We start from the raw sequence: 16,381 nt of genomic DNA, 5'->3' as shown, positions 1-16,381 counted from the left end.
ATGACCAATACTAGACTGATTTGGGGCCCAAGGCGCTTAGGGTCCACTCTGAAGAGGATTGTAAGTGTGGTAAAGTTCCCAATTATAAATGGTGCAAAGGGAACAGGTTGAATGGTGAGCAAACTGGCCAGCTCATTAGCTCTTCTAAGATTTTTGTTTTTCAAAACACATAAGCCTCAGGTTCTCACTCCTGGCCAGGGCTAGTCTCCGGCAACTACTGAGTGGCTGGCACCATCATCTGTAGTGGCCTAGATGATGCGACCATATCCCCTCTCCTCAGAGCTGCAAGCCCTGCAGAGGCACCCTAGGCCAAACGTTCCCCAGCTTCATTGAACATGACTGTTTTAAGGCCGCTTGACAAAATTCCCACATCCTTGGGTAACAGCATGGTTTGGCAGCCTTTTTTACTACAGACCAGCCGTCTGAACATGAATACCTTTGACAGGTCTACTTTCCAAGTTCAGCCAGAGACAAAAGGCTTAGGGTCCTTTTTCTTTTTTCCAAATGTCTTGAACGAAAACATATCTGTTGTATTGAAGCATTTTGTCTATCTTCCTTCAGCAAGATGAAGTCATGGTTTGCAGAATTAGACTCCTAACAGCTAACAGGTGATGTGTTGAGGCTGCGCCAAACTCTAAACACAGCCCTTGCAATAAGAGTCAGGGGCTTTAACAGAGCCGTTTGAAGCTCTGTAAAACAGAGCTCATCTAACAAAAGAAATACTGAAAATAACAACCAGAAATCAAAGAAAAGCAAATGTTCACATAATCCCAAGGAGAAAACATGTTTGCTACAAAGCCAACAACATGACAAGCAATCTGTTTATTGTATTTCTTTCGATTCATCATCCTTCCATCAGCAGCCCTTTGAGTTCAGATCTGTTTTACACCATTCCAGAAGGCCTTAACCCAATCAACCCCAATCGGAAGGTGATTGCTAAGAGCTTCCTGCATTCTGACCACACCACAACCTCCTCCAATTCCCTTGGTGGCTCCAAGTGTTTGCAGCCACATCCCAGAATCCACTGCCCCCATCCCACCTTTTCAGGAGGTGAGTGGCAGGGTCTGAAGCCTGCCGAGCCATCAGCTCGGAGCTCTGGGCCACAGCAAAGCTCTCCATCTGCTTGTCCCAGGGGCCTCAAAAGAACCAGAATTCCACAGAGAAAATAAAACCTATAGCAGTGATTGAAAGTAGTATTCCAAAGATGGTTCCGAGTCTGACACAAACTCATCTACTGTTGTTAAGCCCATTGCAGACTCCTCCGAAAAGTCCAGGAGCCAGGGGTCTCAGAGACAGCATTTGGTCCCGTCTTCTGCATTCGCACAAAGTCTCCCAATAAGATGGAAATGCAGCTTAATTTGGGAACCTGTAAAGTAAGCTCCACTGGCTGGAACTTTCAGCCCTATTTCAAAGTTTACATTATACATAATAACAAAAGGGAGCTATGATTCTTAGCAAACATTACCTTAATCTAACCCACCAACCCAACTCAGTGCCCGAATATCTTCCTTGTCAGGAAAGTTTTCCTCTGCCTTCCTCATCTCTAGTGCTGTTTCAGCCACCCACTCTGTCTGCAGTGGAGGGCAGCAACCATGAATGGCACTGTGGTGAGAGCCCGGGGTCTGCTGACAGACTGTCGGGGTTTGGATCACTGCTCCTGCAATTATCTGTAAGACGTGGCCAAGTGCATCTAAACCTGTTTCCTATTCTATACAGGAGGAGTGATAGCTGAGGTTACCTCTAGGCTTATGAGATTAATGAGTTACCAAGTAAAATGGTTAGTACACTCAGTAAATTCAAGCTACTACTGTTGAGGCTACAACTGCACTATTTAAAAAAGTGCGACAAGCTTGATTACAAGGAGAAAACTGTACTTCCTTTGCCTCGATTTCCTCTATCTAGAACTGGATGATTTGGACGGGTGGATTTGTGCCAAAAGGAGGAAAAAAGCAACAGAAAACCTGGTGTTTCCTCTGCCAATAGTTTACTCTTTGCTGTTATGCTTAACAGTTAACATATGTTTGAAAAATGCACTTGAACTTGATTAACCTCGGTGCTGCCAGACAGACCTGCCTTGATGGAACACAGCACCAGGGCGCCCCCACAGGCATCTCTACCTTGGGAAGAGATATGGGGCTTTTGTCTGACCCCAGCAGGGTGTGTAAAGCCAGGGGCTCAGGCAGTAGAAGTCAAGGCCCTGGGAAGGAGAAGGCGCCTGCGGAGGCCCTGAGAAACCTGTTCTACTCCAAGGCCTGGCTGGCAGCTGGGCAGGACTCTCTGCCCCACCAATCACTTGCTGCCAAGGACTCTCAATTAAGTTACAAGGAAATGGTTAATATGTATGTTTGTTTTGATAGGGAAAACCACAGCCATTTGTTCTTAATTCATCTCAGGAAGGGGTGAACAATCAGCAATGTCTGCTGAAATGAAATGATTTGCAGAGTATAATGTAAAGAGGAAACTCATTTAAGGAGCCCTGTCATGGTACCATTTCCCAGATGGACTCAAAGGGAAAGAGCAAGGAGCAGAACAGTGAGCTTCGTGGGCTGCGCTGTGTTGGGGGAGGCGGCGACGTCTGTGATCGGGCTACACATGTTCATCAAGACAGGGGAGCAGCTTTGCCCACTGGGAGCAGAATCAGGGACTTGTTCAGAGGGAGACGTTTTGTTCTATTCCCTTTTGTGCTGTTTGAATTTATGTTCTGTATATTTTCCTTTCAAAATGAAAATAATTAAAACGCTGGATAGATGAGAAGCTACAGGCACTTTTGCTACCCACTGCCCCAGCTGGCCTTTGGTACCACAGGTCACAAGCACCCTTACCCTCAGACACTCTGCCCCAGCCTGCTTAATCCTGCTTCTCCCAAAAAAAGGTTCTGAGCATGTGAAGACTCTTTTTTCATGGCTGTTTTTAGAGCAGTGTGAGTGTGTCACAGAAAGGGAGGCCCCTGAGAGGGGACTATAGCTCCTGGGGTCTTCACCAGCCTGGCCTCTGTGCTGTCTGCCTGTGTGGATTCCCGACACTGAGGGCCACTTGTCTAAGGATTTGCCTGAGCTCCAACACCTAGGATTCCACCTCCTCTTCGCTAAGGGGACAATAAAGGACACTGGCCAAAAAGCTTTCCATCTCCAGTCCTCCTCAGCACCACTGAGTGACACAAGCTCCCCACACCTGACTGGGCACTGCCCTCTCCGAGGCCTGCTGTGGCTCCTCAGGGCAGCTCTCTGCCCAGTACGTCACTTGCTCTGCCACTGCTACGGCAGCAGTTCCAACATGCACCAGACCGCCCCTTCCCTGCAGGCCAGCACCTGTCACTCCAGGGGACTTCGCCCCTCACACCCACCTCCTGTCTGCGTGCTCTAGACTTTCCTCATCCCTGTCCAGGGTTGCCTGTCCTTCAAGGCCTATCTTGCAGGAACCCTGTCCTCCCTGTCCATACCAGGCCACAGGAATGTCTCTGGCAATCACCCATGACTGTTGCAGAGTCTGTCCCCTCAGGCTGTGTCTTCATCAAGCCAGCCGTGGGGACCAGGCATTTACCAGTCTTCCTGAGGTGTCCGCTAGCTGCTTCAAGGCAAAGGAAATGCAAAGTGAATGAAGTGCTCTGGGGTCCAATTCCTTTGACTGCTAAGGTTTCTGTGCTGTGTGACTTTGGAGAAGTTACTTAAACTCTGAGCCTCAATTTGCTCCTAAGAAAGAGAGGTGGATTGAGGATTCAATGAGTTACCAAATATAAAGCATTTAATCAGTGCCTAGCACACAGTAACTGTTCAACATACTGCAGATTTTTGGAACTTAACTGTTCCACCTTTACGTAGAACTCAGAGCACTTCCCCCCATGTCCATGAAACTAGTATTACAAGCCACAGTTAGAATATGACTAGAGACTGCCAGGGCCTGGGGTGGGAGTAAAAGAGCAAGAAAAACAATGCTACTCAAGTTAAGTCAAGTACCCTCATTTTCTGAATGAACAGCAGATATTGACTTTTAGCAGTCAACACTCAGATTTATAGAGGCAACATAAATATGAACCAAAGACTACCTCAGTTACCAGTTACCACAAGGAGAATCAATCAGGATATTGATGGCAAGGGAAACCAACACATCAGCCATTTCCAGAGGCCTTGGGTTTGTTTTCACGATTCCCACAGCTCTGCAGGGAACGCGCCTTCTATAAAAACCCAGAGTGTCCCCTGTAGGCAGATGGGGTGATGTCAACCCCACGAGAGGATATCTCAGCATCAGGCGCCACTATGGGCCTCTAAAGAGCCCAGCACTGGGTGCCAGGGAACACACACGTTCAGGTCACTAAATGGAAGATGCACTTGCCTAAAAAGGAAGCAGGTGGGGTGGGAAGAGGAGGAAGAAAGGGAGGGAAGCCAGGGTCAAAGCGGTAGGCTGAGAGAAGCAGCCCGGCAAATCCAAGGAGGGTTTATGTCATCTTCTTGGCAACCAGACCTGGAAGGGGTTGGTGGGAAGAGACAGAGGGAGGCTAACTATGATTAATACCCTTTGGGTTTGTCTTCTTGCTAGAGTTTATTTATAGCTCTGAGGAGTGGCTCTTTGCTTTCAGGGGATTTTACTCTGGGTTGACTTGACTAGACATAGAAGCCTTCAGGCGGGAGAAAACAAGCAAAAACACTGTAAATATGTTCTATCGGTTGCTGATATTTTAACAGGAAGACAGTGGGAGAGAAGATATTTGCAGAGTTCTTACCTACTTCCTTCTCCTTTCAGTGAGAAAGTGTTAATAGTTCTTTTAGAAGCCCGTCCTGATGGTCATCCATGGAAGACGCCTGGGATGCTGGGTCCCACTCCTGGGACACTGCTATCTCTAATCAGCTGGGCAGCTCCTGACTTCCTCTGCTTTTCAAGGTATTGCCGAGACCTCCTCCATGGCTTTTTTGGGCAGACATGAGGATCAGCCCTTGCTACATTTCTAACTCCCTCCTGTTTGCCAGCAACAGCTGACCTGCTGCGTACCTCCCCTCACACAGGTGTGGCCCACTCTGCCCCCGTGTTAATCCTAATCATGCTTCATTTAAAAATACAGGAGTCTAGTTTAATTCTCATCCTCATCAATTTCCTGGTAGCATCTGACATTACCAACACTCCCTCCCCGTGAAACTCATCATTCCTCTAACTAGTCTTCTTAGCTTTCAATAAAAAACTATTTACCATGTAGCTGCAGAGTATCTCGCCTTGTCCTGGGAGCTGTCTACAAAGGTGAGGGAGGGGTGGGGAAGGCCTGGGGTCACTAATGTGGCTCTGATGTGAGGCACGTCACAGGCACCCTATAAATCTGTGGAAATCAACCATGATTCTTTTGACCCCAGCACCCAGCTTGGGACTTTGCACCTAACTCTTTCACAAATCAGTCATTCCAAATAAATTACTGAACAAGTGAACTAAGCACTGCAGTGGTCAGTGGTGATTAAGGATGGCAGTGAAGGGAGGTTCTCCAAGGCCCAGGCCTAGTTTCATGTTTTAGAACACACACCTGGGTTCCGTAGCAGGCAGCATGAACTATAAAGCTATCAACCCAGGGAACACAGCCCCAGGCTGCCCAAGGGGCATCCCAAGGAACGCAGCCCCAGGCTGGCCCAAGATCCAGGCAGGCCTCAACTCACAAACCCATGTCAGCCTTGAGTTAGCTGAGGGGGTCTAGGGGTGTTGAGGGATTAAGGGCAGATCAAAGATCTCATATTCTCCCAAGATCTTGGCCCAAATATAAATAAGACAGCCTCTGCATACTACATGTGCCCATTATCCTTTTCATTTCCTGTATTTTTGCATTTTATTTTCTAGATTTATTTTTAAATAAAAAGGAAAAAGATCATCTTTTAAGAGACATGTAACATATGTAAGAACTAGTAACATGGATTATCTCCTGGGAAGATAATTGGATATGCAAAAGAGCCGGAAGGGCAATGCATGTCTCACTGTATATCCTTTGATAGCGTGTGAATTTTACCATTGGTGTTATTACTTATTAGAGAAAATAAGTTCAACAAAAGTAAAAAGACAAAGACCTAACGGATATGGGAAATAAGTATATAACAAGACAGATAAATAAAGCAGAAAATAAACATCCAGAAATAGCCCTAATTATATCTAGAAATTTCATGTCTGATAAAGGTGGCATCTCAGATTACCAGGAAAAAGATGAAATATTGAATTGTGTTTGGATAACTGGATAACCATGTGAAGTAAAATTAACTTGATCCCTATCTCCCACCATACAACATGGTAAATTCCAAATAAGTCAAAGTATAAATGTGAAAAACCATAAAAACACTGAGCAAAAGCATGAAGAAAAGTCTTTACAGCTTTGGAAGGAGGCAAGCTTTCCTAACAATGATTCAAAATCCAGCAGAAATAGATGCAAAGATTCCATATATTAGAATTATTTAAATAATGAATATAAAATAATCATGTGAAATATATTTAAGTAAAACTTAAAATGAAGAGAAAAAAGATGATAAAGAATGGCCAATCATTAGCCAAGCACAGTGGCATGCACCTATGGTCTCAGCTACTCAGGAGGCTGAGGTGGGAGGCTCACTTGAGCCCAGAAGACGGAGGCTGCAGTGAGCCATGTTCATGCCACTGCACTCCAGCCTGGGCAACAGAGTGAGATCCTATTTCAAAAAAAAAAAAAGTCAAGTAGATTCAAAAAAGAATGAAATAGGACTTCTATAAATTAAAATATCATGACTGAAATTTAAAATTCAGTGACTCAATCTGTTTAATATAGCAGATCAGATACGGCTGGAGAAAGAGTTAGTAAAAATGAAGATAGTTCTAGAAGACAGATGAAAAGTAATTATCCAGAAAGTAGTCCAGAAAGACATGAATTAAAAACATGACTGAGATTAACAGATACAGAAGACAGAGTAAAATACTAACATAGGTTTAATTTGTGTTCCGTAAGAAGTGACTAGTATAGAGAAACTGTTTGAAGAAATGATGGCTGAAAACTTTATAGATGCGACAGACATGTTCAAAAACAGAAGTGGAGGACACTTATCACCAAAAGACCCTCACTAAATAAAATTCTAAAGGATGTACTTCAATAAGAAGTAAATAGATCCCAAATGGAAGGTCTAGATGAAAAGAAGGCACACTTAATTTTGTTCACACCTTTTTTGTTGCCTGATTCCAGAAACAGGTTTTGTCGTGCTGTGTGCTTGTCCGTTGGCCCAAGCAAAAGCAGAGCCCTTCATATGGAACTTGTCTACCCATCTGTAGACCCTGATGGTAGAAATAACAGTTGCATTTTGCCCTTCAAAGTGATATCATGAGACAGCAGTGAGATTCCTTTGACTTTTGAAGATTTCCAGGCAACATGGCTTATCTTCGAGATAGCAATGAGATTTTCAACAAATGGTGCTAGAACAACTAGACTAGACATCCACATGCAAAAAAGCCAAGTCTAGACACAAGCTTTACATGCTTTACAAAAATTAACTCAAATTGGATCATAGACCTAAATGTAGAAGGCAAACCCATAAAAATCCTAGAAGATAACATAGGAGAAAATCTAGGTGACTCTGGGTTTGGCAGTAACTTCCTGGACACAACACCAAGGGTACAATCTATACCATAAATAATTACTAAGCTGGTCTTTATGAAAATCAAGTATTTCTACTCTGTAAAGGACATTGTTAGGGGAATGAGAAGACAAGCCATAGAGTGGAAGAAAATATTTGTATGAAGAAGCAATAAGGTCTTTCCCCTCTCAGATCCAAGTATTATAGTCTGACTGCTGGCCTTGGGAGAGCAGGGGAAAATGGGCCCATTGCTTCACAAAGTAGGCTCAGATCATGTTTACACTCTCCTCAACAACTTCGTGGACTCTTTAGAAGGACCATGAAGAACCAGATAAAAACTGTTTATGAGCTCTACAGCTGGATTCACATGCCCTGGGAGAAGCATGTTATCAAGCTATGCTGCACTTTCACATCTTGGGTAAGACAGAGAAGGTGGAATTCCACCTCCTGGTGGCTTCCAGGCTCTAGCCTCAAACCCTGAGGCCTGACCCACTTGGATCGGTTAACTTGCTGGCCATATAATACCACATCATCAGGGAAATGTCAAAGACACATAGTATTGAACTGATTCTTTTTCAAATGCTCATTGAATGTTTATCCACCATGGAATCATCTATTCCCAGGGGAGACTGAAGGAGGATTGGCAACTTAGATTATGTGGTGAACACCTCCTAAAGTACTTCACAATTTGCTTTGTAAGAGTATGCACTGTGATGTTTCTGTGACTGGCCGTCAATGAAGGTCATCAATAGCATATGTTAATAAAAACAAATAATTAGACTAAAGGCTGTCCTTTACACATACACAAAAGACATTAAATGTCAGCTGCTGTATCTGGGTAGTGGGATTATGAATGAGTTTAGTTTCTTAATTTTCAAATTACTCACATAACCAGAAAAGGGAACATGCACTTAAATATACCCTGCACACTGAGTACCCACTGGAGTTTCAATTTCAGTGTTTTTTCTCTAGTTGTAACCCCTTGACTCCTTAAAATTCTTAATCTTTCCTTTCCTGTGTGGTGTGGTGTGTGGTGTGTGTGTGTGTTTTAATTTTAGGAAAACAGGGTGAGGGAAGGGCTTTGCAGAACACAGCAAATGCTGTAACATAAGACCCAGTGCAGCATGAGTGTCCAAGAAGGTACTAGCAAGCATTAGCTGGGTTCTGGCCTGAAGTGTCAGTTAGTCTAAGGGAGGTGCACTCATGCAAACAAGCAAGGATGTGGGAGCTCCTAGAACCTTGGAGCATCATAGAGCCAAGCCTGACTGTCCTCTTCTTCCTGCTCTGCTTTTAGCTGTCTGAGTCCGGGACACATTTGAGTGTCCCGGATAGGAAGGTGGTAAAGAGGTTTGGGACTTATTTTCAAGGTAAGTGACAGAGCCAACTGCAGGCTCTGCCTACCTCAATCTTCCAAGCTTGTAGGATTGCTTCCCACATCAGAAATGCCAAGTGAGATGGATGTTGGCTGAAATGAGTATCAGTGTAACAGGATGTGCTGCTGACAGGAACAGGCTCTCTCTACCCACCTCTAGGAGATGGATGCAGGGATGGGTTGTGGCCCTATGACTACCACCGAGGGGATATGCAACATCTGATCTGAGTTAGAGACTGGAAGTCAAACAAGCTGAAACTTGGGATGAGGACCATCACTTTGTTAGCCAAAACCAGATGGCAAAGTATATTTCTAACAACATCCCTTTTCCTTGGGGTTTTATTTCATGATGTAGTCAAGTCCAATGGCTGGGCCTCATCCAGTCTGTAAAATGGCTAAAGATCACTCATGTGTCCCTGCTTCTTCCCCAGGTCAGGAGCTGGCTCCATAAACTGCACAAGGATTGGCCAAGTACCCACAGGTAGCTTCAAATTGGGGCATCTGCTATCGGAGGATGCTGGGTGCCTGCTGGAGGAGTGTGAAGGCTCTGGTCATTGACAAAAGACAGAAAAAGGAACAAGATTACTGGAGACTCCCTTCCTCTCTCATACTTTAACCCTAAAGTTAATAGTTAACATCTGGGCACTTACAATGTCCAGGCATGAAATAAGGACATCACATGCATGCTCTCACATCAGCCTCATAAGAACCTGATGAGACAGCTACTGTGATCCTCATTTTACAGAGTATAAAACCATAGCATGGAGATGTGAGTGACTTGCCTAAGCCACAAGTAAGAAGTGGCAACTCTGGCACCAATGCCCAGACTCTAAACCACACAGCTGTAGAACACAGTGGACCCCAAGTAGTCCCCAGAGCTGGTCACCAAGGAGATGCTAGTTCCCTGCTTCAGAAGCACCTAGTCCTAGGTTGGCACTGCAGCTCAGCAGTCCTCTTAGTAATCCCTGGGCATCCAGACCCCTCCCATCTCTCCCACAGGGGCCTTTGGAAGGCAGGGGGCCTGGCCCAGCTACTTCAAATGGGCCTCCATGTGGCACACCCCATCACCATGCCTGCAATTGTTGATGCCACCTGTAAGAGTCTAGGCCATGCAGAGAAGAAAACAATCCCTTCTTAGGGACTTCAGTGACACCTAAACAAGCAGGACAGCTCTGGTAACTGGTTAATAAACATTCTCCAGAAAGCATTTCCTGACACCCACTTGCGGTCCTGTTTCCCCCTTTGCAGCATGGGTTGTCCTGCATCACCATAGCCTTTCTCTTGTCTATACCTGTTTCTGGGCAGGAAGCCCTTTGGGGATGGGGATGGGTTGGTCTGTAGCTGTGTAAGGGACATTACAGCTCTCAGCAAGGAGAGCTTGAGTGAGTGGGACTTCCCTCAGATGTCTGCCTAGTGTTGGAACACCACGTCGGGGTCACATCCTTGACCAGACCCTAAGCTGCGTGAAGGCTGGTACTCCAGTTTCTCCCTCTCTCTGTAGCTTCCCCATGTTCTGGAAGGAGCTGGCCTGCACCCAGCAGGCACATCAAGATAGATAAGTGGTTGGCAGAGTCCCTCTCCCAGTTCTTGCGGGGCTGGCTGGCACCTCTCCAGGGCTCAGCTGATTTCTCCTCCTCAGAGAAGCCTTCCCCGGCCAGCTCATCTCCAAGCTCCCAAGCAGCCTGGTCCCTCATTTGGCCTACTTTCACTCCTTGCAACACTTTCAGTCTCTAAACTGTCTAGGTTGGCTGGCTGTCTCTTTTTCAGACAAGAGTGTGAGCTCCATGAAGCAGAGGCCACTCTGCCCTGATCACTCCTGCACTCTCACACAGAGCCTAGCACGATGCCTGGCAGACAACATGTGGAGTGAATGAGAAAAAGGCCTTTAGGGAAACAAAAGTGAAGAGGAGAACAGAAAGAGGGCCTGGACACACTTCCTTCTCACTCAAGGGCCAAAAAACAAAGTTCTAAGTGGGTGGATACCCAGAAGGTCTAACATCCATGTGCTCCCACATCCCCACCCAATAGGCTAAGGGCTGGCCACCTTCTGAGGACAGTCAGTGTGGGTGTGTGGCACTGTTCTGACGGGTGGAACAGAGCAGCATCCTCAGTAGACATGGCCCCAGAGTCTGGCTCCTCTCCCATCACAAAACAGGACATAAGTGACCACAGCAGTGACTGGGCACAGCTCTGACTGCTCAGGACATCCTCCTGAGGTCAGTTGGGCCTGGCTCCATGTTGGGGGCAGGTATGATCATGCCAATGACTCAGTGCCACATGCAGGCAGAGGAAATGCCTCAGATTCAGCCAACTGGAATCTGAGGAAGGTCTTCATAAAATTTAAAAATACATATTATTATTTAATATACAAGAGCTGATGTGGCTGATGCCAGAGTAAGGATCTGCTCTGAGCTACTTTTCCAGTGATAGTGATGGGCTGTCCTGGCCAGTCCCATGCCCTGCTGTGACCTCTCCTATACACCCACAATAGCTGGGGATAGGGAGGATGGATGTGTGAGACGCTGAGTCAAGGTCTCTAGCCCCCATGAGAATGGACCGCTGACATCCACCTCAGGAGCACTGGGCTCAGATTCAGAACCAGCTATGCCCAGACCAGAAAAACAGATTTCTGTGCAGCACAGGTAGTAGTTGCCTGAGATATGACAAAGCAATGATACTCCCTTCTCATGCCCTTCAAAAAAGAAGAGAAAGCTAGATGGAAGAAATGACACTGAGGTTGTACTTGACCTAATGATAGTCTCTGTTAACATCCCAGGAATGGGCATCATGGCATTTGGGAGCCAGGGGCTGCCTGGGTTTGTATAGCACATTAGCTCTCCCATTATGCGCACAGCCCCTTTGGCCTTCACAACAGCCTGGAGTTGGAGTAGGGACAGTTGACTCCATTTGAGTTGTAAGGAAATTGGGGTCCAGAAAGGTTAGGTAACTCCCTCTAGGTCACAGAGCATGTACACTAACTAGGCAAGAACTAAAATGTCTTCTGTTTCCTATCTAGCAACTTCTCCCGGTCTCCCTGGCTGACTGCCAAACATATATATAGCTTTCCTGGGTGTGTCACCTAAGTTCTGGGCTTGTTTCCTCATCTACACAGAAGAATCGTGCTTAGTTCACATTACCAGGCCTGCCACCTATAAGAGTCCTTGCTAAGCACAAAGTCAAAAGTCCCAAAATATGTACAAATACTTAAATCTAACACTATTACTTTTCATGGCCAGATGCTTTCAACAGAACACAAAAACTTTACCTTCCTGATGACTGTGTTTGCTATGGGGGAAACCCTTGGCCTTGTCTTACTGAGAGAGCAGGGAGTGCAGGAAGCAACCCAGCTCTTCCGCTGCCTGGCTGTATCACTTTGGCAGAGGTACCCCATCTTGCGGAGTTGCCCCTTTCTGGCTGTAGCAGAGGTGGCTGCAAGAATCAGAGTACTCTTTCCTGGCACCTACAGACCCACTTGATCGTGTCTCAGGCAATACATAGTAAAAGCACTACGACAGGACAGCAGGATTGGGGTCCCTTCTCAACCCCTTGCAGGCCATATACAACCCCAGACAAATCCTTTATGCTTTGAGGCCTGGCTTTCTCATCACTAAAAATGGGGGTAGTCTCCCTCCCTTCCCAGCTGGCTTTGCACAATTGCTATGAAGCCACAAATAAGACTGTATCTGTGAACAGGACAAAGGACCCCTTGGAGAGAAGGCTGAGTCCCAGACTGGGGCAAGGGAAGTCCAGGGTAAGGCTGGAATATCTTATTGTGTTAGAAGAGCAAGAAAATGTACAGAAATTGATGGAGACATGGCAAAAGGATATCAGAACCAGCCTGAAGATCAAATTTGAGGTAATGTGAGCATTAAAGTAAGGAAATGAATATAACTTACTAAATTTCTAAAAATCTGTAAACCAACATTGATATTCAAAAAAAAGAGGAACGGCACAGGGAAAGGTTTTATTACAAAAGAATGCCAACTAAGAAATGCAGAAATAAAAGAAATTTTTAAAATCACTATTTTATAACCACCAAGAAATGAAAAAACAACCCACTGTTTTATAACCACCACTGTAATAAAAAATTCAGGTAAAATCATCAAGGGTTGCTGAAGCCACTGGGTGAAATACCGTGGTACAGGATGTGCAAAAATCCAACAGATACCACCTTAACTGAATAAGCAAGCAGAACATCTCCAGTGACGGGACAAACCAAGTCAGGTGCCTCCCAACGTGATGCACAGAGAAGGATGCAGCATCTCTGATGCCATTCTCCTAAGAAAATGCTCATCCTGAATCTAATCCTAAAACCAACCCAGATTGGAGGACATTCTGCCAAACAACTAGCCTGGACTCTTCAAAAGTATCAATGTCATGAAAGATTTTTTAAAAGCTGGCGAACTGTTCAAAATTAAATAAGACTAACAAGCTGGCAGTCAAATGCAATATATAATTCTGAAATGGATCCTGGACCAGGAAAGAAAACCAAACAAAATTATAAAGTACATTATTGGGACAACTGAGGAAATTTCAAAATGGACTACGTAACAGCCAAAAATAAATACAGAAATATCCACATATATACTTGCATGCACACACACAGTGAGGGGAGATAAGGCAGATGAGGCAAGACGTTAACAACTAGATCTAGGTGAAAATGTTTCTTGTACTCTTCTTGTAACTTTTCTGTAGGTTTGAGCTGTTTCAAAATAAAAGAAATAAATGTGGTCTTTTGAGAACTATGAGAACTTCTGTATCTGAGCCAGTGGTGTCTGGGTTGACTGAGGTACACTCACCTGTCAGGTATTCCAGGACGGCGGCCATGTACACGGGTGCCCCCACTCCAATCCTGTACTTGGGGTGGCCTTTCTTGATGTACCGCAGCATCCGCCCCACAGGAAAGATGACTCCTGCTTTGGCAGACCGGGAAGTCTTGGTGGACTTCTTCTTCCCACCGCGGCTCGACATGGCGGTGGCCCTGGAGGCGGATCAGTGAGCACACTGTGAAGGCAAGAGGCACACCGGTCAGGGTGGCTGGGGACAGCACATGTCCCCTTTCCAGGTACACTCCGGTCCCCTGGAAGGCACTGGGCCTGCATGCAGATGCCACTGTCTGTAGCTGCGGAGCCCTCTGAGTCCAGGTGATGCACTCTGCTGGAGCAGTTTGATCCCTGAAAAGAAAGGCTTGGCTTTGCACAATTTATACCATGACATCGATTTTATTGGCCACTTCCATTTAAATGTTACACTGACAATGACTGCTCTTAAGTGCCTTGCCATTATGCCACACGATGAAAATGAAAATGGGATTTCTTGGCCACATTCTATACACTTGTTTAATAATTGCATTTTCATACACTTGAGACTGGGGCTGATAAATTTACTGAAGGCTTCATAAAAGAAAAAATAGCTATGACACCTTTCCCTAAAAAGATGATGTAAAGGCAGATACCTAGATTCTCTGATGAAAGCAGTGTCTCTATCTTATGATTCTTTATCTGTAAGAGGCAAGAACAGCTTACAGGAGTCAGTACAGTGTATAGCCAGGTTGCAGTAAAAGGCCCTCTGAGCACTTCCAGTCCACCGGATGGGCCAATCTTTACAGAAGAGAGAGAGGTGTTTTTCCTTCCTTGTTCCCAATGCCCATCCAGTCACCCAGTCCAAAGGAAAAGCCTCCTCTACACCTCTTGGGGGGTTCTTTCTCTCCACCTCCAGTGATGGGATCCTGGTCATCACTATTTTAATCAAGTGGTCACAAACGTCTCCTGAGAAGGTCTCCCTACCAGAGCCCCCTCTCTAATCCACCCTCTACCCCATGGGTGGGGCAATCTGGGTACACACATATCTGAACATGCCCCGGTCATGGCCTGAAAGCTTTCTGTGGCTGCGACAATTCTCAAGATAGAACCATGACTCTTGGCCTGCCATGTAATGCACTAGAAATCTAGGCCTGGCACACCTGTTCAGCTTTGCCTTGGGCCACTTGTGGTCTAAACTAGGACACAGGGAGCCACACAGGTTTCCCCCCAAATACCCTTCCACTTCTTTTCTCCCTGCCTGGGCAGTGGCTGTTCCCTTTGGCTGGGACCTCCATTATCTCTTACACTTGCCTCTGTCTTCTGCCAGCCCACAAATGTTGGGATCTGGCTGTTTCATCCTCAGGGTCCCACGTGTTGCACATCACAGCATTGATGTACATGTGCCCATTCTACCATCAGACTGCAGGCGGGTGGAGGGCTGCCCCTAACTGTATTCCTACTGCAGCACTACCCAAGGTCTTGAATGTTTACTCGGAGCATCCTGTTCATTTACGCATTCACTTCAGGGACGATGCTAGGCAGATGTGGTCCCTGTGGAACTGGTGACGGAAAAGTCAATAAATAACCCCCTGGTAATTTAAAAGATTAATGTGACGTATGCTTCAAAGGGAGAGTGCAGGGTGCTGGGACAGTGGATATGAGGGGCCTTGGCCTGTTCTGGGGCCCCCTAAAGTCTTCCCTATGAACATGTTTGCTCACTGAACCAATTGGGCAGGTCTCCCATGTGCTGATAAACTGAGGTCAGGCTCCATGGTGTTTGGGGCCTTCCAGCACCAGCAGTCAATGCAGTGACCACTGGAGGCCACAGGGACAGGAGTTCCTGTCACTCTGATGCTCAACCTATACTAGGGACATTGTCAGGACATGCCATGGTCCACACTTAACACCTCTCTGACCCCAGGTGCATCTCAAATCATCTGCCTAACAGAGATGGCTGTGAGGGCAGCAGACAGAATTCTGGGCTCTCTGGGGCTACTGTGTAGACAGGCCCAAGAGAGGTAAGATGGCAGAGGCCCTGGCTCTGGAGTGATGTTAGAAGAGTAAAGGCCTCTGACATGAGCGCCCTGTCAAGGGGTACCCAGTCTTAACTGCTCACTGAGGGCTAGAGAGACCCAGGGGGGTCTGGGTTTTTCTGAAACAATTAGTTAGATCCCCTCCTTGCTGCGATGAACTCCATTTTAAAACATTCCCTGCAAAAAGGTGCCTGTGCTCACTCTGAACAGGAAACGATATGTGTATATGTGTGTGTGACTGTGTTTTCAGGCAAGGCTGTCACTGGGTTTCCTAGCAGTCTTTTGCTTTACTACAAATGTGTTTCACAGACCAACAACCCAATGCCTTTGGACTAAGAGCTTTTAAATCGGAATGTCTCCCCTCTTTCAGGAGGGGAGGCCTGTGGTCAGTGATGATTAACAGCAGCTCAGCCCCTTTCCTACTAGAGCACAGACTTCAGCTTTGTTTCTCAGCTAACCTGCTGGGCAAGTCTGGGGCTGCCTATGTGGGAACTGGACAGTGTTCTCCTCCAGAGAGGAGCCGTTAGCACTCAGAGACCTGGCAGGTCCTAGACACACTGACTCCTTAAAAGTGATGCTCTTTGTCTTTCTCTCCTCTGACTCTAGCGGAGTCTTTACATC

General features: G+C 46.1%; 2 protein-coding genes across 5 annotated transcripts in view; both read right to left on the bottom strand.

Annotated features, from left to right (window-relative positions):
• Positions 1–16,381, bottom strand: part of SAR1B (secretion associated Ras related GTPase 1B) — a 1,003,791-nt gene that overhangs the window by 778,664 nt on the left and 208,746 nt on the right. The gene's annotated exons all lie outside the window — the stretch shown is intronic.
• The window catches only part of LOC126955997 (core histone macro-H2A.1), a 65,452-nt gene that overhangs the window by 41,448 nt on the left and 7,623 nt on the right, over positions 1–16,381 (bottom strand). For all 4 annotated transcript variants that reach the window (XM_050792845.1, XM_050792847.1, XM_050792846.1 and 1 more), the window contains exon 2: positions 13,725–13,929. In XM_050792845.1, the coding sequence (XP_050648802.1) occupies positions 13,725–13,896 (172 nt within the window). In that variant the 5' untranslated portion in view covers positions 13,897–13,929. The remainder of the gene's footprint in view (positions 1–13,724; positions 13,930–16,381) is intronic.

This window comes from Macaca thibetana, chromosome 6 (genome assembly GCF_024542745.1).
Source record: "Macaca thibetana thibetana isolate TM-01 chromosome 6, ASM2454274v1, whole genome shotgun sequence".
NCBI classification, from domain to species: Eukaryota; Metazoa; Chordata; class Mammalia; order Primates; family Cercopithecidae; genus Macaca; species Macaca thibetana.
This window is presented reverse-complemented; position numbering and strand designations above follow the sequence as displayed.